The following is a 27,588-nucleotide window of genomic DNA, read 5'->3' on the forward strand; positions in this document are numbered from 1 at the left end:
AAAACTAAAAAGGTGATGGGAGGAAAAAGATGCGATTGTGGAGGGTGGAGGGTGGGGGGCATGGCCCTCTTGGTCCTCTAGCTGAGCCAAGTTTTAACCTGTTGCCGCCAGATGGACAACTACCGACAGAACACGGGATGGTTTACATGCATTTTTTCCAAAGATAGGACAGTGCATACCACATCCTTTTATTGACCATTCGTTGGGACGATGAGAAAAAAGCCAATAGATTGTGATGATCCTGCATCCCATATCCCCTCAGATCTTGATGAGTGCTCCTTGAGAGGGCTACATCTTATGACGCCAATAAAGAAACACGAACACTCGATGTGCAGGAAATAGTTTATTTACACTTTGTATTGCACGTCACTCCGCTTACTGGTGTTGAGGAGCGCGCACACAGACAGGACGAGTGAAGTAGTGGCCAGTACGGTGATGAAGCCGACTGCCACCCAGAACCTCACGTCGTTTGATGTCTGCTGACCCCGCTCGCTCGACGCGTGAACCACAGTGCCAGATGGCCCTTGTTCCGGGCTGATCGCTATGGGATCAGACTGCATCATGATGTACAACTCGTCTGGAATAAACAGTCACGAAGTCTTCATGTTAAGTCTCGCCACAATAAAAATATTCTGTATATATAACTACAATAGTACTGAGTAAAAGAGCCCGTGTAAATAATTTTTAACTGCAAAATGGGAAAAATATTTTAAACGTACATGACGACCCTTTCGTAAAAAAACGGTTTTTAGTCAATATTTCTCGTTTAACACATTATAAAGCAACTCAAAATTAGTGGCCGACATTTCCTAAATAATTCATGTTAACTCAAGATTACTAAAATTGTTTAGGCTTCTTTAATGGATGGAATATACACATAGCTGAATTTCACATGCGCGGTCGGTCTGGTATCGATCCCCGTCGGTGGGCCCATTTTGCTATTTCTCGTTCCAGCCAGTGCACCACGACTGGTATATCAAAGGCCGTGGCATGTACTACCCTGTCTGTGGGATGGTGCATGTAAAGGAACCCTTGCTGCTAATCGAAAAGATTAATCCATGAAGTGGCGACAGTGGGTTTCCTCTCTCAATATCTGTGTGGTCCTTAACCATATGTCCGACGCCATATAACCGTAAATATGCGTCGTTAAATAAAACGTTTCTTTCTTGCTGTCTGTCCAGGACAGTGGGTTAGTAGCTATTGTGAGTGAGTGAGAGAGAGAGAGAGAGAGAGAGAAACGAGGGTGTAGTTGTCGTACACCTACCCAATGAGTCGTTAAAAGTCGTTACCGGGCTGCAAACCCAGTACATACCAGCCTTATGCCCGATGGCTTTACCACACCACCACCCAGGCCGGTCTTAACTTTATAATATTAATGCAATATAGAAACATACCATTTTCCAAATAACTAAGCAACAGTTCAGCGCAAATTTCGTAGTTAAGGTATTTCTATTAAATATTTTCTTGAATACTTTCTGTGAATTTTTGCACCATTCAACTGCCATTAATTTTGTTACTATGAAAATTATAATTAAGAAAGATAAACTTAATTTTTATCTTAGACGCATCAAGTACACAATGCAATGAGATTTCACCAAAACAGTTTAGGTCTACCTTCATCTTCATTCGTTTGCCTCTTAACTCGGCTTGTGCAGGTATTCTGAAAAATGTCATCAATTGTAGTCAAAACATTTTCATCAAGTTGTTTTAGCCATATTTAGCGCAAACAGAAAACCCTATGCATAACGTTTGAATTTTATGCTATTTGATTTCCTTACTATACACACGAAGTGTACGTGATATCTTTATTATATGAATAGCAATAAAATACATAGATCTACAGAAACCATAAAAGTGATATTCAGTGAAGTGTCATATTTTCTCAATATTTTAGCTACAGTGAAAATATACAAATCATATTTACTTTTGGTAAAAGTTCATGATTAAATTATTTCCCTTTGTGTCGTTTCTTGGTATTTTGGTTTGAATTACCAATGCATTTGATCGTATTTGAAAAATGAAAAAAAAGAAGTAATTTAAACAACTGTACGATGGATATGAAGTGCAATTAAGATAAATATCTAAAACGAATTGAATACGAAGCTAAATAATGATGACAATGTCCTCTGTCACTGAGTTCAAGTTAAAACTTAATGACGTTCGATTGTTTTTGTTTTGTGATTTGTTTTTTTGTGGGGGTTTTTTTGTAGGATTTTTTTTTATGTTTCTGGGGTGGGTTTTTTAAGGATCACTTTGTCAGGTATGTTTGCACAGCAGCATTATTAAATGTTAATTAAATTAAATAACGATAATTTGTTTTCAAATATCTTTTAAAAAGTCGATGGTGAAGTAAATTTTTTGGGAAAAGTTCCATCGGAAGAAATATATCATGGCGTTACGGTTTTCGATAGGATAACCGAAAGATATTAACAAAAAGTGAAATATATTCTAAAAAAATTAGCAAAAATGTACATAATAATTAGACCATTTCATGGGGGTGGGGTTTTTCCCAATACGATTTTTATGTCAACTCGTGATGTGTGAATACTATATTTTCACTATGCTTCGCAATTCGTAAAAATATGCTTTTCACACATCACTCGTTGACATAAAAACAGTATTCGAAAAAACCCCATGAAATAGCCTCTAATTTATATGACTTCGTTTGTAGTATGATACAATATATCGTAATTTGTAGTTGCCTACTGAACATTTAATTTAAAAATCAATAAATTACTTTAAAAAAAATTAAGCATTAATTAAACCTCCCCATTTTCTCACGACTCACAAAACTGAGGCGGCTGTGTCTAATGGGGTGTCATTGCAAATGGAGAATAAATCTGATGTCCATTCGTCTCCCGACTAGTGACGGTACGATGAAACCTAACTGCAACTTACAGCGATTCGGCAGTTTTCTCAAGACAATGACAAACCTCACAGGGCATGTGCTCAAGTTAATTATTTGTGTTAAAAACGTGCCAACTAGTTATTTCCATCGTTCTTCCATTAACATTTACGTGATATTTTGGGCAAGGATGATACCTCCGAGTATGTGCTAAAAACAATAGTGGTACATTGTCCACACCGAAGAGCGTTATTTCGTAGTTTTAATTTCCAGTATACCAACCAGATGTATTGATGCACTTGTGGATTCAAGATACTGTGGCCATTAATAAATAACTTAAAAATAAAAGCATGTTCTAGTTTCCTTTCCAATGTTTGCATTTAAAAACCGAACTGTACCTTGGTCCCCCACCCATCTGACATACAGTTGAAATGAATTTAAACAGCTTCCACTCTACCTCACATCATCGGTTTGTGGCATCGTCCTACGCGTATGGAAATCTACAGTAACTTACGTACATACACATTTAATAGGCATTTATCTGTCAAAACAACTCACGGCAGTGCACGGTAGTGTACACACAGTAAAGTTGCACTCAAAGCTTATTGCAGTGTTTCCGGGAAGAGTGAACGCTTCAAAGTATGGACTCCAGGTGACGTTGTCTTTAGTTTTAAAACCAGCATCCTTTTGGAACACTATACCATCACCACAACTGTATATACAAATATAAAAAAAACACACAAAAACCACACGTGGCATTTCGTATATGTGTATGGGAAACGTAAACACGTGTGCATATTGTCATTACTAGCGAAAGTCATATGTACACAGGCCATTTATATTAGAGATGTTACCATTTACAACGCGTAACTAGAAAACGAAATTGCGGTTCACGTCGAAGACGGTTTTGCGATTTCTGTAGGTTTTATGCATAAAACCTCATACCTGTATAATCTCAGTTGTATATATGACTATACTTCGTTGATGAATAACCAATAAATAATCTTAAATTTGTCTACATACAGTTGAAGAATATTTAAATTATAATATCGCGAATGCGAATTGAGCGGGGAATAAAATTGTGGGGCTCATCTAAAACTGAATCATGGTAGACGCCACTAATTGTAGCAGGGACAGAGGAAGTGGATGAGAAGTTGAGAACAAAACGAGGACAGGTTGCAATTTCACAAAACAACTTAACTTTGTACGTCTGCGACTAGCAGTTATACCGGGCATACATTTACAAGTTTTGGGTATCTTATTTCACGAAGAAAATTACACCATTACGGAAATTGTACTGCAATAGTAATAAGAATTTTGTTTAGTCGTAGATTTACATTTACGTGCAAAACTAGGTTTACGATGTTTTGTGAAATTGGGCCCAGAAGAGGAAATTTTCAATAGCATATAACAGACGTCGGAAGAGTGGGGAGAACGGCATTAGAACACAATCCCCCCCCCCCCCCATCTCCAGGTAATCCCCCACAATATCCCATGTATCTTTACCCCAGATGAAAGACGATGTAAATATGGATTTACTGAATATTTATTTTTCGTTAATTCAACAGTTCATAAGAATGTAGTTCATATTTAAAATTGTTTGACCATAGTTGATTATAAACATTCGAAAATATAGTGACCCCTTTTCTGGCGCCAGTGCATAGTTTTACTTCCACGCAGTGGCGTAGCCGGGGGGTGGAGGCAGGGGGGGGGGGCATGCCGGGAAATTAGGGGTGACCAGTGGCGGGGACATTTGTAAGTAGGACGATTACACTTTAAATGAGCTTTGTTTATTGTGTGGAGAACATTGTACCTTATCGCTTATTAATAACATTAAAAAGGTTCCTGTGTCATATCCCACTACTCGATACCATTGTTTGCTTGGATGTCAGGCGTTTTGTTCTCGACAAAAATTTCAACGAACGGTAGTTTCGTTTCCGAACGTAAACCAAGGCAATGTATTCCGGACTTCCGCGTTTCATTTTCTAGTAAGGAATTGCATCAATGTTCGCGCGCATTTGTGCAATTGCAAGCAATTATAGTCATTCCGCATTTAAAGGGACATACCCTAGGTTTTAAACACTACGGCATATTTTGTTTACTATTAGAGCCGTTTTTGAAAACTGAAACTTTAGATTTTATTGTTTAGATTATCCATTTCCGTACATTCGATAGTTTTTAGTAATCCTGATGTTTTTAATATCACAAAATGCATTTGCATTTGTCATATTTTTAAAAATGCACGTGCGTCTGAGAAGTAACAGTTATGAAGTCGAGTTTTAGTCTATTTTTAGAGTGCATTTTCACCATTTCAAAGTCGCAGACTCATGTTTCACTCAATTGTAACTTTATCCAAATGTGTTTCAGGTTTGTAGATTAACTAAACTTAGTGTTAATTTTCACGGTTTGAAACTAGGGTATGTCCCTTTAAGCAGCGTCCACTTAATAAATTTACTTCCGCATTTCATTATCTCGCTCAAACTTGCACTGACGTTCGTGCGCACTTGTGCAATTGCAAGTAAATTTTGGCAATCCGCGTTTAAGGTTGGACTATACCAATTAAAGATCCCATAGGCGACCATGTTAACGTTTGTGTTTAAAAACACTATATGCAATATGTCAACCAAACTATGACCTATAAATATTAGTATTACAACCTCTACCTCAAGGTATTAACTGCAGAAAATGGTACCTTTCATGGCTCATTTTCGGTATAACCTTATGTTTCTACAATACCCCTAGTTTCACACAAAAATTAAGTCTTTTTTTTTAGCTCAGATGAAACTAATTGTTTTACAACCAACACTCACATTTATAACCAATCACAGGACCTGTGGTGTTAACTTATTTATCAAAAGTTCGGTGCACTTCGAACTTTGAGCCAGCCGGAAATTAATTGGTTTAGTGCTACCTTAAGCAGCGCCCACTAGATAAATTTACTTCAGGATTTCGTTTCTCGTACCGATGTTTGCGCGCACCGATACAATTTCAGAACGTTTATAAATGCAAGTATACTAAAATAATCTGGCACACAAAAGGTAGTAGTAACAGGAATTCAATTTTAACTATCATAGTTGTGGTAACCTATAGGTTACCAGGCTATATTGCGTGGTAACCTGTAAATGGGTTACCAGACAATGCTTATTTCGATGCCTGATCTGTGAAGTGAGAAACTGATCTGTGAAGTGAGAAACTCCTCGAAGTACAGAAGAAAACAAAAACCTAGTAGGCTTCTTTTGATCAGATCTGACAGATGTAGTTAGCTCGTGTTGCCAAAACATTTCGGGCCATCGTCCACCCATTAAGTTTAGTTTGAATTTAAAGTTTAAAAACTTTAAAATATTAAACAGTACATTATATATTAGCATTTTTCAAAAACATTGTGCTATGTCTATAGCTTAATACACAAAAATTGCAGTTCAGAACGTGACCATTTCCTGTAAGTGGTTTACCCAGGGTTGTAATTATCAAATAGTTTCGCATATCAAAGCTAGAAATAAAGTGCTAAAATACATATTTACCCAGCTCGGATAATTGCATATCTTCTATTGTTATTCTTCCCTATTGCGTCACAGCCCACAGCATGCAATCCATTTACCAGAGAATCTGAAATATATTATATAGTACTTCATTACTAGCATATACACGTTTTATCAAATATACAACACTGTACGCTTTAAAACCTCTCGAGACAGTTTGTTGTTCACTAAATGAACGCCGCACCTAGTGTGATTCGGAATACAACCAACCCATCGAAATGATATCCCTGCCTACTATCAATACATCTTATTCAGAGCCGATGATTGGTTTTCAAATTGTGAACCAGAACCAGAGCATCTCAGAATAAAACCACCTTTACAAACCATTGACGTACTGATGAATCAAACAGTGTGCAAAGGCATAAAGACGGCTATGTCATTATCTTAAGAATGTAATTATTCTTAATGCTATAGGCATCATATGATGGTGATTTCAAGGCTTGTACATAGGTGTAGTGGTATAGTGGTATACGATTGCTGTAGACGTAGTTGAGTCCTTGAAGTAAAGATGTACAACCATGAACAAGTATATCATGAAGGTCTAAAAGTATTGTAAGACCAGCTTGGTCAGTTTACTATTTAGACAAAAATCCAACCAAAGAAAAACCCCCAGCATGGTTAAAGACTTGTACCAAATGAAATTTGACAGCCTAGCAGTTTACTAAGTTTTAGCAGAGTTAAACAATCTCTAAAAAGATTTATTCAAATGTTTGTCACACAGAAATGAAGTTTTCAGCATTTTTGATGCCTCGCAGTTACATATATGTATTGCTTAGCCTTCTACGAACATCTCATGTGGGAATTACTCTTTAGGGCTATTAAGTTGGTGATTCCACGGTGCTGTTTTGACAAGCTGTATTATGGCACATACACACCGACTTTATTAAGCACACACCGACTTATTATGCACAAAACCTATCTTCCAACTGAGCACCCGGATATGTTTGAAGCCTTTCAGATTGACAGCATTTGTTATCAGATGTATGACAACAATATTTGTGGGTGCATTCCTAAAAAACACTAAGTTAAGTGAACAAAAACTGGGTTACGGCTAAATTCTCCTGCTAAACAGATACAGCAAAACATCAATGTTTTATCATAAAGAGTTTCCAAAGACAAACGTTTAAATGGATTATGACTATATGCCATATTACTGGTAATAAGCCTATTTGTATCATACTTCTTCTTTCTTCTTGAAAAGGAGAAATTCACTTCTACTTTTTCAATTCTAGATTAGAGCCTGCCAGGGATATGTTTCTGTTCTGTGCAAAGAAGGGTTGAATCGAAGGGCAGAATCGAAAGTAACTATGCAGTGATTGATAAAACATACACAGCATGCAATCAACCTCGAAATACACCAAGCGTAACTATGTAGGGATTGTTTGATAAAACAGTATTTACACAACATTCAACCATCCAGATTGTAATGTAGAGTGACACCAAGTGCCGTTGATACAAGCTGGAAAACAGAAACAGAAGAAGACTACTATAACATACAACATCTATATAGACTGGTATAATGTTCATAATGTTCATAATTGGAGATTTTGACAACCCGGATGAAGACCGTGATGGAAATGTAGCACAAAAATGTATCTTTATCGCGGTATTTTTAATCTATCTAGGCAATGTATCCATTTCCAACCGATTTATTGTTTTGACTTTTGTACAGCAATGATTTTAAACAATACTATTTATTATCACCTGCATGTAACAATAAATATGTGATCAAAGTACATTTTAAGTTGAAAGGAACCTTTAATGGTTTATATTAGAAAATAATAAAATTTGTATTAACATTTTGTTTTTCAAAAAGCTTAAGAAATGCTTTATATATGGAAATCTAAATAATTCGTGGAGTCCAACAAACATTCAGGTATATTAAAGCCCTAAAAAGGTGTAAACCTAAACTTCAACTGGAATTAGTTTTCAACAAAAAGTGTTATGTGAGACCCTAACCTTCAAATGGTCACTATTGCTTCTATTTCTCGGATTTATATCCCATCAACTGTCTACCTTTAGATTTGCAATGTATATCTTAATAAATATTGTCGGATGTTTTTATTTAGTTATCCTGTTAACAGTTCCTTTGAAATACTGCTTTTGAGGAAAGAGGGTAGGGTTATCAAAAGGTTGTTAAACAAAAACACTTCCAATTTTTTTTTTTTTTAATATAGGATGTAAATATTAACTAGATGTCAAAACAAGCTTCTGCTGCGATATGATCCTTCAAAAAGAGTTATTTGAGGTGCTGAGCCTAAACTTTGTTAAATTTGTACTGAAAAAAAAAATTGAATTGTTTTGTAACTTTACAGAAAGTGTTATACGAGACCCTAATCCTCAAAGGATTCCAATATTGGTAAAATATCTGAATTCACCCATCCATTACATCCCAATCCTCCACGTTTTGCATTCCTAAATGCCCTAACAAATATTTTACAATGCTTTTAAACTAGTCACCTTCTGGCAATTCTATAAAAAATATAACTGTCGTGGAAATAGGGTTAGGGCCACAAAATGGGTGTATACACACAGAAAGCTGTGAGTCCTGCAATGCTATCATACATTTTCTATTCCTAGGGATGTAGTCCTTGACAAAAATCACTGAGCATTCTTCCCCCCAGGTGGTACCAATTGGCTAAATTTTTGGTCCTGGCTTATGGACTATTATCTCAAGCTCTGACTTATTATCTTGAGCACATTACTGTTTATCTCAAGCGCTCGATTTATATTCTCGAGTGCTGACTTATTATTTCAACTGCTCAACTTACTGAATTAAGTGATTGACATTATCTCGAGCCACATTATCCTGATTGCTCAGCTTATGTTAAACTCTTGACTTATTATCTCGAGTGCTGATTTATTATCTCCAGTGCTCGACTCGTTATCTTGAGCTCTCGACTTTTGCATCAGTACTGCACAGACAAAAGAGAATTGCTAAAGAAAAAGACATGCATCTTAACGAGAATTAAAATGTTGAGCGCTTGCCATAATACATTGCTAGCTTGAAATAATAATACATTGATAGCTTGAGATAATAAATTGATAGCTTGAGATAATACATTGATAGCTTGAGATAATACATTGATAGCTTGAGATAATACATTGACAGCTTGAGATAATACATTGATAGCTTGAAATAATAAGTTGAGAGCTCAATATAATAAGCTAAATTTTTCCATTAGTAGCAAGGGATCTTTTATATGCATATTCCCACAGATAGGAAAGCACATACCAGCACGAGAAAAAACTCAGTTGAATGGATCCACCTATGTGGTTCGATCCTGCGACAAGCACCTCAGGCGAGCACTCAACCGACTAAGCTAAACCCCGTCCGAGCCGAAAAGAGAATTGCAAAACAAAGACATAAACTAACGGGCAAAAGAAACTTATCACTTAAAATAAGTTTATCTGAATTAAAGATACTGCAATAAGTTTGAAAGTAATGAGAAAACATTCGCCAAAACACACCCTGTGTTTCCAAAAAGTCACTGTTTCCGGATTTAGTGAATTTCGTGCAGTCATGAAAAATGTGAAAAACAGCATAATTTGAATTTGTTAAAAATGCTCGTGCATGATTGTTGCATAAATAGCGGTGTGGGACAAAGCAAGGAAGCAGTATCAAAAAGAACATCAGAGAGATGCCGAGACTTACCCAAGCAGAACGCAACAGAGCTATCGGTATGGGCGATATGGGGGCCTCAACGGAAGATTGCAAGAACCTTCAACTGCAGTCAAGCCGCCATCAGCAACTTGTTGAGTCGTTATCGTTATCAGCAGACAGGCCAGGCAGAAGACCGTGCAAGATCGGGAAGACCAAGGGTCACAACGCCAGCTGAAGACCGCAACATCCGGACAATCCACCTGCTGAACCGATTCGTGACGGCGATGTCACAGGCGGCGACGGCAATGGGACATCCCATCAGCAGATGAACAGTCTTACGACGACTCCGCAGGGCTGGTATCAGAGCTTTCCGCCCCTTCCGTGGAATGGCCGTGACCCCTCCACACCGTCAACGCAGATTACAATGGGCACGAACTGTACGTCGGTGGCAGCGGCGTGATTGGTAAAGGGTGCTGTTTACGGATGAAAGTCACTTCAACATGTTCCGAAATGATGGCCGAGTTCGTGTTTATCGACGTACGGACAAGGCTTCTCATAATCCGTGGAAATCTGACTGGTCAAAGATACAGGGATGAAGTGTTGCGACCTGTTGTAGTGCCATTCTTGCGTCAACAGCAGGGCAATGCACGACCTCATACAGCCAGACTTTTCAGGATTATCTCAAAAAACGTTAACGTCAACGTATTGCCCTGGCCATCATGTTCTTCAGACATGAATCCCATAGAGCATCTCTGGGATCATCTTGATCGACAGCTGAGACAACGCGTTTTTGACATCCAAGTCATGGGGCACTGGTTGGAATGGACAAAAACATTCAGAAAATAGTTCACCGAGGAGATTCTTTCCTGTAACTAAAGAACCCTAGATGAGCACTCTACCGACATCTAGATCCTGCTCCCTTGAGATAATAAGTGAGAGTTGAAATATTTAAATTAAGAAACATGTAAGTTGGTGTCCTAAAGATGCCTATACCTATACATAAATATACTACTCAAAAGAATTTAAGGGTCAGACGATATTTTCGACATTATTTTCTGAATGTCAATTATATTAGCTAGACCATAATGTCACGCATGGTATTGTTCCATTTTGACGAAAGTGGGTCTAAGCAACCCATAAATGAATTAAAATCCACTGTCATTGACACTGTCGACTAGTTCTAATGGCGAAAACATGTTTACATTTGCACGTAAATTAGGGCGAAAGCGAAAGGTCTGCCAAGTGCCCATAACTTGCTTTTTCACAAAGCGCTTCATTTGCACGCTTTGCACGTGTATTCCATGTTCCCAATGCTGAATTTCCGTATAATTGGAGCTTGCGTTCGTGTACGGTGCACACTCCAAATTCGACAATGGTACGACTTCAACTGACTATCGAAGATCGAGGAAGGGCTATTGCTTGGCTTCAGGATGGCAATACGCAAAGAAATGTTGCTCTGACACTTGGTGTCAGTCAGAGTGTCGTTGGCCGACTGTGGCAACGGTACCAAGTAACGAATTCTGTTCGAAATCATCCACGTTCGGGAAGACCCCGAAGCACTACAAATAGAGAGGACCGCTACATCACCAATATGGCTCTACGTCAATGCACAACCACTGCACGCCGATTACGTGACAATCTGCGGACTGCGACTGGAACTCGAGTGTCTGATCAAACCATACGCAATCGTCTGAGAACCAATAATCTACGCTGCCGTCGCCAGGCTGTTCGACCACCACTCCTACCACGTCACAGAACGACCAGACGTCACTGGTGCACGCTTCATCTGCGGTGGCAACGTGTTCAGTGGGGTCGAGTGATGTTCACTGATGAGTCCAGGTTTAATCTCCAGTTCAACGACGGTCGGGTTCGTGTCTACAGACATCCTGGGGAGCGCTTCGCTGACGTTAACGTTAGACAACGTCACCGTTTCGGTGGTAGCAGCGTCATGGTGTGGGGCGGCATCTCTATCCACCACAGGACCCCCCTCTATGTGGTGGATGGCAATCTGAATGGAATGAGATTATCCGGCTGTTGGTTCTCCCAGGCCTTCAGCAGATTGGCGGCCGGGCAGTTCTGCAGGATGACAATGCCAGACCTCACCGCGCCAGGGTGGTAACGGACTTTCTCAGACAACAAGGTATCGCCAGGATGGATTGGCCAGCATATTCGCCTGACTTGGCCCCAATAGAGTACACCTGGGACGAATTAGGCAGGAGAGTTCGGGATAACCATGCCCCTCCGGCCAACCTTCATGATCTGGGTCAACTTCTTATGGCAGAGTGGCAGGCCATTCCCCAAGAGTTCTTCAGACGTCTGATGAACAGCATGAGGCAACGATGTGTCGAGTGTATTCGCGCTAGGGGTGGATTCACCCACTATTAAACGAATGTTCTAATGTGTAAAATCCATGTTTGACAACCTTCAACTTTGACAGCATGTCATGTGACTTTCTTGTATACAGTGACGTTTATGGTCTTTTGTAAATATGGAACAAAAAATAAAAATGTTGGTGTAGTTTACATCATCAATCTAATACACTCTGAAACTTATTTGGTTATAAATTTTTGACCCTTAAATTCTTAGTAGTAGTAGTAGTAGTAGTAGTATGTATGTATGTATGTATGTATGTATGTATGTATGTATGTATGTATGTATGTATGTATGTATGTATGTATGTATGTATGTATGTATATATATATATATATAATCTCTAGGGACTGTTTTTCGTTGAGCGTTGCGGTGTAATCGAGATTGTAAACAAGATTCTACGCGATTCTTTATTTATATCACTCACTCACTCACTTACGGTGGAGGCGATTCGATCCCAAGACGCAAGCACCTCAGGCGAGCACTCAACCGACTGAAATAAAGTCCGCCCTTACCATGTTTATGAAGCTCGTGAACAGTGTTGGTATCCGACTCGCTTTTACTAGTCCTATACCAAAACTGTTCACTCAAGTCATAAATGGTGACAGACCAGCTCGTTTAGTATTCTATATGAATCCATTATTCCAGGTGAAAGATTATAGCCGTACAGATTGGTCGAAGTTCTCCTTGTTTCTATCCTATACTTATGTTGTACAATAAACTGATACTGAAACTCAAAAGGCAAACATAAGAACGTTTGCCTGGAATGACATAAGAATGTATATTCAAAGTCACTACCAAGCTACAAAATGAGGCTATTCGTGAAGGAAGGACATGTTTTATTTAACGACGCACTCCACACATTTTATTTACGGTTATATGGCGTCGAACATATGGTTAAGGACCATACAGATACTGAGAGAGGAAACCCGTTGTCGCCACTTTTCAATTAGCAGTAAGCAAGGTTTCTGCCAGAGGGTAAAACGGGTATGGCGCCATACCCAAATTGTTCGCAGATTTTATTTTTTAAAGTTAATCTTTTGACGCAATGATTTTTTAAAAACCCTAACCCTAACCCAAACCCATTTTCTTTCCGAGGGAGGTCCCCCATACCCCCTATAGACTGTGGTTGCATTCATCACACACAATAGTAAATATTCAATTCGATGGTGCCATACCCAAAAATGTCTTTCTGGCAGAAACACTGGCATGGATCTTATATATGCACCATCCCACAGACAGAATAACATACCACGACCTTTGAAATATCACGACCTTTGAAATAACAGTCGTGGTATACTCGCTGCAGAGAGAAATAACCCACCGACGGGGATCGATCCAGACCGACCGCGCATCAAGCGAATGCTTTACCACTGGGCTACGTCCCGCCCCATTCTCGAGGGAATGGCAGCAATGATATATTTATGCAAGAAACCAAAGAAAGCTATTTTAGATACTTCATATAATCTAGTAGCTGAGAACTTGTATAGTGAATTGATAAATACAACAGAATATCGCTTTATTGACCTAAGGTTTTGGTCAAAGATGAAAAAAGGCTATGAGAAGAGAAATATAAAACAGAAAAAGGGTATAAGGTGGTAAGGTCATTTAATGATAACATGACAAGAATGCCTATAATAGAAGAAAAATGAAGAGTATGAAAGATAACTGGAGCATGAGCTTGGTTAACAATGACAGATGAAAGCTACATTGCAATACGTAACATAAGATAACGGTATCAAGCTCGTGGTTGAAAAGAAAGAAATTTGAGAAGAAACTAAAATAATCGATCTGGAATAAACAGATGAAACCAATGAGACTTATAAGCCGCAAATTATAAATAGAAGAACCTAGTGACTTAGATCCAGACTTCGACAGTATGGCCTCAACTCCAGTCAACAGTCGTGTTGTCTTACTAATAGGCACAAGAAACATATCCATTTATAAGCATGTCATTGATATGATAATGAGTTGAATGCAATAATAGCTTCTTCAGTTGTTACTATCAGGACAAGTTACAACAATAATATCGAGTATCCTTTACATTACAAAGTATATTTTGGAGATTTAACTGGTGTACATGTGTTTATCTACTCAATACAAACACTGTCAGCTACTAGATTATTACCAGTACCTACAGTTATAAATTGGTTGGTTTCTTACATAAGTATATCATTATTCACATGAGAATACTTCCATTAGGTTGTTAGGCTTTGAATTCCCATTCCCTTTTATACAATGTTTCACATTATTTTGTATTTCTATATTCATTTACTCTAATGAATAAAACAGCAACGGAATATTGGATGGCATCTCTGATAACTATAAACAATCTTTACATGGGATCTGGCACCTGGACGATTGGATACAACATTTTAGACAAAATTAATGTGATTCTATACCTTGCCAGTAAATAATATCCATGCATCAAATCACATTTTGGACATCATATTTGAGGTAAACATCATGAAAATCGTAACAAATTATATATTACAAGCCATAATATATTAAAAATAAATCTAACATTACGAAAATTGTCATTTATGGCAGCCATTTAGAATGTTTGCCATTAACCGATATCAAACGTTTTCAGATTAAATGTTCAAGTTTGCCCAATCGTACTACAGGTCGTCACGTGTGCTGGTCCCACGAGTAATGTTAAACAGAAAACATTTTCAAGCATTTTTTGTTGCTTAAAAAAAAAAAAAAAAAACTCACGAAAAAACCCCCACAACGTCCACTTGACACTTGTGATTATCGTAGTCTTTGGTAAAAGATTATCGCTGCATGTTCTACCCTATAAGGTTCTTTCCTGTGGGCTACGATTGTCGAATGTAGACAAAGTTCTGTTGCCAGTATTGGTAATTCGTGGATGCGCAGAGTTCCAATACCTTTCACAGCAATTTTTGTGCATCCATACACGACGCGGACCGACCTCGGTGGCGTCGTGGTAGGCCATCGGTCTACAGGCTGGTATTTACTGGGTTCGGATCCCAGTCGAGGCATGGGATTTTTAATCCAGATACCGACTCCAAACCCTGAGTGAGTGCTCCGCAAGGCTCAGTGGGTAGGTGTAAACCACTTGCACCGACCAGTGCTCCATAACTGGTTCAACAAAGGCCATGGTTTGTGCTATCCTGCCTGTGGGAAGCAAATAAAAGATCCCTTGCTGCTAATCGGAATAGTAGCCCATGTAGTGGCGACAGCGGGTTTCCTCTCAAAATCTGTGTGGTCCTAACCATACGTCTGACGCCATATAACCGTAAATAAAATGTGTTGAGTGCGTCGTTAAATAAAACATTTCTTTATTTTCCACACACGACGCAGTTATTTATTATCGTAGAATGTGTCAAAGACTATCCACACATTACAATATTTTTTAAAAATGTTATGTATTTTTTTTTTTTGTATTCTGGTTCCACGTGTTTGTATCGGTCTCCAATACCGGAGCTAAGCCCTGCTGTGACGTCACGCGTCATTACTTAACTGTGTAGCTTCGTGTCCACCCCATCCCCCCACCCCATCGAGGGCTAAAGATGCGATCCGTTATTACGAATATATATTTTTTTTCATTTCATTTCAACTTATTTTCGTATTTATATCCAATTAAGGTTCAAGCACGCTGTCCTGGGCACACACCTCAACTATCAGGACTGTCTGTACAGGACAGTGAGTTAGTTGGTTGGTTAGTGTGAGCGAAGAGGGCGTAGTGGCGTTACACTACCCATTGAGCCCTTAAGAACTCGCTCTGGGTTAGAGCTGGTACTGGGCTGTGAATCATGTACCTACCAGCCTGTAGTCCGATGGCTTAACCACTGCGTCACCGATGACGGTTACGAATATATATCTATAAATAACAACGGCCTGTTTTTAAAATTTAATAGGATTCATGTACATGTAAACTTGATATATAGGTACCAAATTATAGAAAAATACCTCTTTCAATACTTGATATATAGGTACCAAATTATAGAAAAATACCTCTTTCAATACTTGATATATAGGTACCAAATTATAGAAAAATACCTCTTTCAATACTATAGCACTTTTTCTTTGTTTTGTACTTTTTCTTTGTTTTGTACTAAGGGGAATAACTGTCTTGGTTTGTACACCGTGATTGTCTCTCCCCAACCCCATGAATAAATAGTGACATTGGACAATATTCTAGTAAATGTAAGATCAAACGAAAATGTTTTAACGATGCACAATACATTTTTATTTACGGTTATATGACGTTGGCAGTGGCGGATCCAGACAATCAATTGTTGGGGGGGGGGGGGGGGCGCGAATGACATGAGGCGGAATGCCAAGGGAACTGTTGGGGAGGTTTGGAGGGGGATCGTAAAAAAAGAAGAAAATAAATATATAATAAAAATTATAACTTTCACAAAATTTAGCGGCGGCCGGGTGAGGGTGGCAGAGGGGACAGCTCGCGCCTGGCATGTGCAAGAACACAAGCAGCCCGACCAGCGTCGGTAGCGAGCGTTTTTTTTTTTTCTTTCTTTAGCAGCAAGGGATCTTTTATATGCACTTTACCACAGGCAGGAAAGCGCATACCACAGCCTTTGACCAGTTGTGATGCACTGGTTATAACGAGAACACCTCATTTGAATGGATTCACTGAGGTAGTTCTATCCTGCTACGCATACACCTCGGGTATACCGCCAAGTGGTTGTATGCGACACCGACCAGTGATTGTATGCACAGCACCAAGATGTTTTTATGTAAATAGTTGGGCTTTAAATGTGATCCATATTTACGTAAAGGTTCGGTGTTGCTTACCTATGCTTCCTTTTAGCCTGATTTTGCGACCTATGTGGATGTGGCTAGTGATGGTGTCACCGATAACGTCGGTTACGGCCAGGGTCATGGTCAAGTTCGTGTTCCCGTGATAAGACTGAATAGTCTTTGCAGCAATCAAGCTGGAAAACCAATTGCAATGAACTTCTATAATGTACACAAAACAATCATCCAAATCAACAAACAAATTAACACAAGGTTTGATAAAGCTTGTAAATCCCCATGAAAAAAAGTTATATGTTTAACATCACTAGACCACATATGGTTTATTAATCATTGGTTATAGGATGTGAAATATTGCGTACATTTGACTCAATCTTCTAAGAAGCCCAGTACATTTTCCAAAGATAGGAGAATGGGTCCATCGAGGGTAAATTCGAGGGTAAATTCCCATGGTAATCAAACTTGATCTGTAACCGTACATGATCAAACTTGATCTGTAACCGTACATGATCAAACTTGATCTGTAACCGTACATGATCAAACTTGATCTGTAACCGTACATGATCAAACTTGATCTGTAACCGTACATGATCAAACTTGATCTGTAACCGTACATGATCAAACTTGATCTGTAACCGTACATGATCAAACTTGATCTGTAAACCGTACATGATCAAACTGTACACAGAATTTCAGCTCAGGCACTGAAGAAACAAATTCGGAAAACTACATGGTACTGATAAACAAGACTAAAAACATTGGTTCATCCAGGCTTTATTAGGACTTGCACACCCAGCTGTCTTTGATATACCTGTGTGATACCACCTACCCTTGAGTGTGCGGTACCTACTTATCCTTGCGTGTGCGATACCTACCTACGCTTGTGCGTGTGCTTGCATGCATGTGTGTGTGTTGCCTACCCTGTGTGTGCGCGGTACCTACCCTTCTACGATAGTTTTGTTGGCGGTTTCGTCAATTCCTTTGTGGGAGAATGTGCAGGTCACCTGGTACTGCTCCTCGTTCGTGTGAATCACACTGCCAGTCTCGCCCCACGACACCAACACTTTTACCGTGAACAAACTGTCTGCACGTTCCTGAAAGAATGCATTACGGAGAATAACCATTTTGTTATATCCAACTATATGACTGAATGTAGCAATTTGAAAAGGAGGGATGCGAAACATTTACTACATTAAGAATTGTATGTCAGTACGCGAAGCGCACACACCGATTATTTTCACCCAGTTACCTTAAAAACGGTAGTTCAAACTGAATGTACATCCCACGCTAAACTTTATATACTATAACAGTGTTTGTTGTTTTTCTTCGTGTAGTTGAGCCTCGTGCGAAACTTTTTGGCCGAACAGGTTTCATTTGCTGTTAATACCGCTTAAGCGCTCGTACTCATACACACTAAAAATACGTGTTTTTTTTTAAGTATGGAAACTCATCAGCCAAGTCAAACCTAGTCAAACCTAGACACGATGTCATCCTAGCTTTCGAGCAATTTTTCATCTTCTAAATATACCTATGACATTGATCATGTTTGATCATGTTTGCCAGAGGATCATGCCAGGCAGCAACGACACAGTAAGGGAATATGGAACCCACATTACTTTGCAAATAGAAATCCTACCAATCATCCACCGTTTTTCTTCCTTTTTTTCTTGGGGGGGGGGGGGGGAGGGGAGGAGGGGGAGGGGGTGTTTTATAAGTTTGATATTCAAATGAATCCCATTCATATACCTACCTTTGTTAGACACCCAATACCCATGTGAAATGTTGTACTGGTGTCGTTAGTCATGCATTTATTCGTATTAAAGACACCAGATTTTTACTAGGTTTGAAAAAAGCGCAAATACCATGCGAGTAATCACTCACTGTTCGTCGGTTTTGGTCAGGGCAGGCACCAAATAAAACCCCTGCACGATTAGCAGAATTTTTAAACTTTGTATAAAAAACTAAAATTCTGGATGGAACTCAAGATTCTAATATATTTCTATTACAAATAAATATTTTCTCGTCGGTTACGATTTGGGAAGAATTGCTTATACAAGATACATCTTGCTACTTTAAAAACAAATCCAGTTTTGTATTTAATTTTTTTTTAATTTTAAAAATAATTTACAAAACTAAACTACTAATGGCTAAAATAGCAGGCACACAATATGATTTATACCATTAAGACCTCTCTTTTGGTTTATTGACCAATACACTTACATAGAGCATACAATAGCCCGTGTTGGCTCTCGTGTTGTTTAACTTGCTGTTTGCCTCTGGGTATCTGATGGCTAGGTGGAAGTTGACGCTGTCGGCGTTGTTGAAGTCGACGTCACCATTAGCACACTCAGCTCTGGCCTCTATTTCTAGGTCGGTCACAATGTGGATGGAGCCATTTGAAGCTGTCGCACTAAGGCCACAGTACGGCTTGACTAAAATGTAAACCAACAGAAACATTTCCGCTATTGTATAATCATTAAATAGTGCTATATAAAAGTTATGATGGTTCTACATTATGCCTCGACATATTTTAGCATTAACCGTAGTACGATGATGCCCTACTATTTGTTTTGTAAATAATTTATATGTGAGCTTTATACATTTTAGTTGATTTTGTTCTGATTTTATTTTTTATTACTCAGGGTTGAAAAAAAATGTTTTTTTTTTTTTTTTTTTACTTTAATTTGGAGCTGCTGAATTGAATACTTGCTCCCTATTAAATACACGATTTGGAAGCTTCACTGCATTCTGAAAGGAATATCTAGAAATGAGGCAACATGCATTTTGGGGATTATCGTGTTAATGTTTAAGTACTTGGTGTTTAGCCAGAATGGCTATATAAGGTGATTTGACACGTGACTTGAAGTCGCTGACTTCACATCTGTTAGATCCGACTCTATAGAGCATCCCCAAATTCGTCCAATTTACCACATTGAAGCAGAGTGGCTTCACTTGACACCTTCTATATTGTTGATCTCCCAGGATCATCCCAAACATAGATTTGGGGGAATTGTCACTGATCAGTATGACTTTTTAAGACTACATGGTGTTGAAACCTAATTGCAATTCAATTATAAATATATGTAAAAATCATTATCTAGCGTAAGTAACTATTGATTTTAAATAACACTTCATTTTTTGTACTGCAAGTTAATTGATAAATCATATGTTTACAAAATAATCAATAAAAATAAATGCAATAATCATAAAGATCAAATGAAGCATAATTTGTTTGTTTTTTTAAATCGAAATGCATGATTTTTTTTTTTTTTTTTTTTTTTTTTGCAGTGATTTAAATCATGATTTAAATCAAACAACTCTTATTAATTGTACGACTTTCAGAGATAGCCAAATTTTTCAAGCTGGCCGTGTTAATGATAAAATCACATTTCCCGTGTACGACATAAATACTAAACATTTAATACCTTGTAGGATATATCCTGGAGGGATCAGAGCATCTGCAGTGAGCTGAAATAAATATTGATACGTTCCTGTTATTTGACCATTCGTTTGCAAACCATGAGCAAACCATGAGCAAAACGTTAAAGGTTAAGATCATAAACTAACCAGGTTTCATGCACGTAAGCGGAATTGACCACGTAGCTTGTAGGCCCCTTGCATATGGTTGAGTTAAAGAGCATCCTTGTTATGGATTCTTCAATAACTCAGAAGGTATCGTGGCAAGTCTGCAAGTTGCGGGCGATTCGATGTCATAGGTTCGAGTCCCAACAGCGGCATGGGACAATTTGTGTTGCCAGAAAGGATTTAATTATCCCCTGCGCCAGTGTGTTAATATCTGTATGTAATCGTCAACCTCGACATACATGCAATATATAGATATTCAACATCAATACATACATAAATACATACATATATCACTACATACATATATCACTACATACATATATCACTACATAGATATATCACTACATAGATATATCACTACATACATATATCACTACATACATATATCACTACATACATATATCACTACATACATATATCACTACATACATACATCCATAAATGTATAGATGGAACACAAAGAATAGTGATGGTGAATATTGGTAATAAAAGTAGTGTTACTCACCCAACCTGTCGCTACCAACACCAGTAACAACCAGCTAATGCTCGACTCCATGTCTCTAAAAACAAGTTTAATTACATTCATGTGCATACTAATAATACAATGTTAAAACTAGCAGGCGTGTGTGCAATGGGAGGCTTTTCCAGTATCCCCTCCCACAGCTAAAGCAATTTCTTTTCTTTCAATATATTTTTCGGAAGAGCAAGATTCACCCCACCCCCACCCCCACCCACACACACACATTGCCCAACATCGCTATAGGGCTGCCCTGTCCGTATTTATCGTTGTCCTGCCCTAATGCATTGCCACACAGAAATGTACGTAGTATCAGTCGGGCGCTTTACTACTGGGCTACATCCCGCCCGCTAAGGTCGAGCCCTGTATAAAATAACAACTTGTTTTCTTCTTAAAACGTGTTCAGTATTATGGATCCGGATCAGAGTTCTCAATTAAGAACATTTGATATCATTCTATAGATCATCGTTAGGCCTAAGTGTGAAGTCCAACGGTACGTAACAGGTGCTATCCATAGGCGGGTCTAGAGTGGGTTATAGGAGTCCCGTGCCGACCCCACCTACCCCCGCCATTTTGAAGTGCCCTTTATAGTGACAATTTTGAAATTCATCATCCACAATATACACTTGCCCTGAGAACACGTCTGGGTATCTTTCATAGGCGTACGGGCTCCCATTTTTGTAGTGTGGCAGGCTGATTTTTGCCCGAATTAAATGAAAATGTCAGAATCTGGATAACATTAATTCATATTAGCATTACTGCTGAACAGCTATATAGGGTTGCAAAAGAATCACTGCGCGTTTCAATGGATTACAAGTAATATTGTGGATAGAATGATGAGAATATATAAATTTGGTGATAAGGTTTCAAGCTAGCTCATTTTGCCCGAATTTTGAGGATTTGCTCTTAACATTCGGGGATAGCAGTTGCTCCCCCCGTCTTGTACCTTTACAGCATTTTTATTTCGAAATTCTCTGGGGGATCATATTCTCAAACATACCTGCGAATCTCGCTTCGGTAGTTCAGCTCATTTGCCTTCCGCAAACTCAAAGGAAAGAGTTCCGTATTTTCCCCACATTTTGGGTATTTAATTAGCCATATCAATTGGGTATTGCATTAAACACTACAAATGAAATGACGTAGTGCAAGGCCTGGATGCGAACTCCAGATCATCGGGACTAGTCGAGCACTCCAACCACTCGACCACGCCGTGGATTAACAAGTGAAACTTCATTTTAATACCTATAAATGTTATAGGGTGTATTTTGACGGAATGAACCGAACGTCTACGGAATAAAACGAAGATTTAGTCCAATAATGCCTCATTTTGTCTTCTGTGCTATATTTCTAACAAAAGCACCATCAAAAACACTCTTGTGGAGTACATTTTACACAGAATTGTCAAAATGTCAAATTTTTCAAAGGCAAAATATAGCGATACTGGATTACGAAATATAAACATTATGTTGGTTTTATAGAACAAATTGTTTTAAAAGGTATTGTATATGACATGAGTTCGACCCTTTTATCTTTCCTTGTATATAATGGTAGGACTTTGCTTTGGCACCGTCACGTCTAAAGAACATTATAAATACATTTATACACATGATCCATTATATACATTCTAATATTTGCAACTTTTGTAATAATTATCCAGAAACCGTGCAACATCTATTTTTTAAATGTGAAAAGGTTCATAATATACGGAAAAATGTAAAGGCATGGATACTATCGAAAACAAAGATATGTCTTATTTGGTATGATTAATAACAAAAACCGTTATTTTGTAAATTGGTTAACACTTAAAGTAAAATATTATATTTATAGTATGAAAGTACAAAAAAAAGAAGTTAAATTTTAACAGCGTTAAAGACATATTACAAAATTTGATACAGAAAAATATATTCTTTTTAAAAATTGTAACTATGAATTATTTATTAAACAAGGCTTGACCTTTTTAATTAAAATATTTATAATAAATATAAATGAGTGGGTTTTTATGTTTTTATTTTTTTATAAACACAGCTTGCTTGGAAATACAAATACAGTACAAATTATATTCCTTTTATCTAGATTCTTCCATTCCTCCTTTCATTTCCTTTTAGCTAGATTCTTCCATTCCTTTCATTTCCTTTTAGCTAGATTCTTCCATTCCTCCTTTTCATTTCCTTTTAGCTAGATTCTTCCATTCCTCCTTTCATTTATTTTAATCCTTACTCATTTTGTTTTCTTTCCTTTTTCTTTTCCTAATTTTCATGTTGAACTCAGTATTTTTAACTTCCCATATTATAGATATTCAACAATGTTGTATTATGTTAATATATATCAAGACATTATTATTACTATTTTCATATAATGTATATGTGATGATAGTTTGACACTGTAAGGTCATGATCTCAAGGCACCCCAACCTTGGCATTGCCATATTGCTCTGGGGACAATAATAAAACGTAATAATAAATAAATACTTATGGTCATGAGTCACTAACTGGTCCTAATTTGCGTTGCGAGGTCAAACCACTTTTTCACTATTCTTGGTATGAATACCTATTGTCCGAACCAAATTGTTAACTACAAAAAATTACTCTCCTACCTTTAATTGCCGTTAGATTTCCTCCAAAGTTTGTCCAGACACAAATCGCAAAAAAACCACTACAAATATACAGATTCCACACACGAGACTGCACTGATGTCGCCGATATTGTCTTTGCTGAGATTGCATAGGGAAAAATACATGCAGTTTTCTGCCGTCTGCCATGTTGTTTGTTTATGGAACACTCTTCAAGAGGGGTGAAAGCCTCCAAAGTATGTGACACAATTAATGAAATCGATGATCTCTAGTGGTATCATTAAAATATTAATTATAATAACAAAAAATAATATGACGTCATCATGTTTGCTTTTATATCATAACATGTTATGACGTTGTTAATCATCCTATCCTTTCACCCCTCTTGAAGAATATTCCATAAAAAGTCAAAATGGCAGCTGATACAAAATTACATGCTTTTTTCCCTATGCGCTCTCAGCGAAGTCGATATAGATAACATGGTTAGCTTCTGGTATGTGGAATCTGTCATTGTAATGGTTTTTTCAAGATTTGTTTCTGGACAAACTTTGGAGGAAATCTAACGGCAATTAAAGGTAGGAGAGTAATTTTTCGTAGTTGTTAACAATTTGGTTCGGACAATAGAACACTAGTGGTCAGAAAACTTAAAACAGAAATAATAAATTCCTTCAATTAGCAAAGATATTAAAATTTGTAACAAACTTAATAGAAAATGCATTACACTGTACACACGTTTTTGGCATTTTCTCAAATCGTACCTACCCTGATACAATTGGCCTTAGACAATAATATCCATCTGATTTCAATGATCCTGAGAACATTATCTAAATATCTGTACAAAAAGGTGGGTCTGAACTGTTTGAACTGTCTGGAATTTCAAATTAATTTTTCTCACAAAAATCTTTAAAACTTTCCATTTAGAAGAGATTCAACCACTGGCGTTTATGACACCCCTAAGATTCAATAAAAAGCATGGGAAACATTTTGTTGGACTTTAGTTAAGGAAACACATTATATCATCCGTGTGAAAATTTGTCTCCGCAAGTACGGCATATCAGCACAGATGAAAAAGCGATCTCATATGATTCAAATAAACCTGAAATGACATATATAATTGAATTTAGATGCAATATCTAATAAAATGTGAATGCCAATCCCACAAAAATCTTAATCCTGTAGATGTGGCTGAATCACTCTGCAATTAAGACATCGTCACATGTTTGAGTGACATTGTCCTGCAACCTACTGGTCAATTAAGAAAATTAATATGGACCTACATGTGACTACCAAAATGAGAACTATTATATCAGATTATTTATGAATTAAGTTGGTACATTCACGTGTTTCCGCTTTCTAAATGAGTATAAAACATGACAACCATTGTCGGAACTTCATCCAACTGAAAGACAGTGAAATGACCATATGACTGTCTTGTCTAGCTAACTGCATTGGATTTGGAACACTGGCTTCTGGACAAAAACAGGATAGTCATTTACTTTAATTACCTTTTCACTAACTGATATATCATAAGTATGATCATGTATCATGAGTAATCATTTACCATAGAGTAATGGTAAGAATGAGCAAATTTGTCATTAAAATGTCAAGACAAAGGCTTGGAGCTGCATGGCTTCAAGAAAACATCTTGACATGTATAATTACCTGCCCTCTATTGTCTTCTATGGCTATTAACTGACATTTAGTGGTAAAACCTGAAACTAAAGCCGTTTTAACACCCATAGATGTCTTTAGTCATAAATGAATACAACCACTACCACCCCACTCCTGCATGCTCCACCCCCGACTTAATTCATATTTTTCTACATAACTCATAAAGTATTATATATTCCCCCCCCCCCCCCCCCCCCCCCCCCACAGTAAACTAGACAGATTTCCCTTTCTTTTGATACCAAAATCATTGTAAAAGGACCATTATTATGGGCTGTAGCAACATTTAAAAACTGGTGTTTTAGAAAAACTGCAACGGCTCTACCTTTGTAGGGTGACCAGTTAGTGACTTACGACCTTATAAATAGAGTTAGGGTTAGTGACGGTACGAAGGAAAGTCCTTCCAAAATAAGGAACTCTTGCCAAGGAAAGAAGTGTATAAATGTAATAACATCACAGCACAGCACAATTGTATTGCCCACTTATCTAGAATGTTTTTTTTTTACAAGGATTCGTTTTATAATAAACAGTATGTTTTAAGGCAAATATTTCTTTAAAAACAAAAACTGATCTAAGGCACGGACAAGAGCTTTACGACTGACCCACATCAATGGGCGAAATAACACATATACGCTGTATGAAATGCAGGCCTATATTAAAACTCTTACCTGCACAATATATCCTTGACGGCAAAACACCGAATCCCACTGAGCTTGAGAGACTGTTCTATATGCTTTTTCCTGCACGTGCAGCATGCTCATTGTGTCAACATGTAAAACATGTGCTACATTGTGTTAAAGGTGTCACGTATTGCTTTACTTGTGTAAATATCATCACAAGCGATTCTTTATAGTTTTACAATCTACTAGGTAATAAAGTTGCACACTGGAGTACAGTTAGATGAGAAACCCGCTGACACTATCCCATAGGTGTCGGAAGCGGGGGGGGGGGGGGGGGGGGTAGGACGGGGGGCGTGAGGGACACCGTGACATTAAACTTGTGTAGTTATTACTACTGACACATGCGTATGGTTGCACAACATAACCGTCTGTCAAATATTTATTTGACTGGCGTCGTGGCAGGCCATCGGTCTACAGGCTGTTAGGTACTGGGTTCAGATCCCAGTCGAGGCATGGCATTTTTAATCCAGATACCGGCTCCAAACCCTGAGTGAGTGCTCCGCAAGGCTCAATGAGTAGGTGTAAACCACTTGCACCGAACAGTGATCCATAACTGGTTCAACAAAGGCCATGGTTTGTGCTATCCTGCTTGTGGGAAGCGCAAATAAAAGATCCCTTGCTGCCTGTCGTAAAAGAGTAGCCTATGTGGCGACAGCGGGTTTCCTCTAAAAAAATCTGTGTGATCCTTAACCATATGTCTGACGCCATATAACCGTAAATAAAATGTGCTGAGTGCGTCGTTAAATAAAACACTTCTTTCTTTCTGTCAAATATTTATTAGCCCAAGGTGCGTGTGCAGAGGTGGAGGAGGGTGGAGAGTCGCACCCCTCCCTTCGCTCCAAGTCAATTGTCCTTTTTAATAGTAAATTTTTCAGGAGAGCATAACTCGACCCCACCCTATCCCCCTAAAACCTTGTCTTGACTATCAAAACATTATAAGTTACTGTGACTCTCACTATACTATCATTAAATAGTGGCAGCGAATGTTCAGAAAGTTTAAAAAAAAAAATATTTGTGTTAATTTGATAATAGTTATAAGCAATTCATCAAATCGTTTTTTGAAAAGAAAAGGTGATACTGATTAAGTAACGAAACGATTGAAGAATTGACAATTTATTTCATAATTCTAGTCCAAAGTTTGTTTTGCTTAACAACAACACTAGAGCACATTGGTTTATTAATCATCGGCTATTGTATGTCAAACATTTGGTAATTTAGACATATAGTCTTGGAGATGAAACCCGCTACATTTTTTTTTCTATTAGTAGCAAGGGATCGTATATATATATATATATATATATATATGCCATCCCATAGACAGGAGTGCACATACCACGGCCTTTGATATACCAGTCGATCCCAAAAAAACAGCTCATCAAGCGAGCACCCCTTAAATCAAGAACTGTTAAAGCGTTCAACTGTCAGTGAATTGTTAATCGGCTTCATGGAAGGAAGAACCGGCTTCTGT

The 27,588-nt window shown here is 37.9% G+C and overlaps 1 protein-coding gene across 1 annotated transcript; it reads right to left on the bottom strand.

Moving 5' to 3' along the window:
• Nucleotides 1–328: 328 nt before the first annotated feature.
• LOC121384291 (vitelline envelope sperm lysin receptor-like) lies at nucleotides 329–26,166 on the bottom strand. Its single transcript, XM_041514606.1, has 10 exons — nucleotides 26,109–26,166; nucleotides 21,192–21,246; nucleotides 20,527–20,569; nucleotides 19,322–19,533; nucleotides 18,044–18,195; nucleotides 17,141–17,280; nucleotides 6,367–6,451; nucleotides 3,404–3,557; nucleotides 1,615–1,660; nucleotides 329–577 (listed from the first exon to the last, which is right to left on the bottom strand). Exons 2-10 carry the CDS (start codon nucleotides 21,240–21,242, stop codon nucleotides 348–350), a joined length of 1,113 nt encoding a protein of 370 aa, XP_041370540.1. The 5' UTR covers nucleotides 21,243–21,246; nucleotides 26,109–26,166; the 3' UTR covers nucleotides 329–347.
• Nucleotides 26,167–27,588: the final 1,422 nt, after the last annotated feature.

Source organism: Gigantopelta aegis, chromosome 10, assembly GCF_016097555.1.
Source record: "Gigantopelta aegis isolate Gae_Host chromosome 10, Gae_host_genome, whole genome shotgun sequence".
NCBI lineage: Eukaryota > Metazoa > Mollusca > Gastropoda > Neomphalida > Peltospiridae > Gigantopelta > Gigantopelta aegis.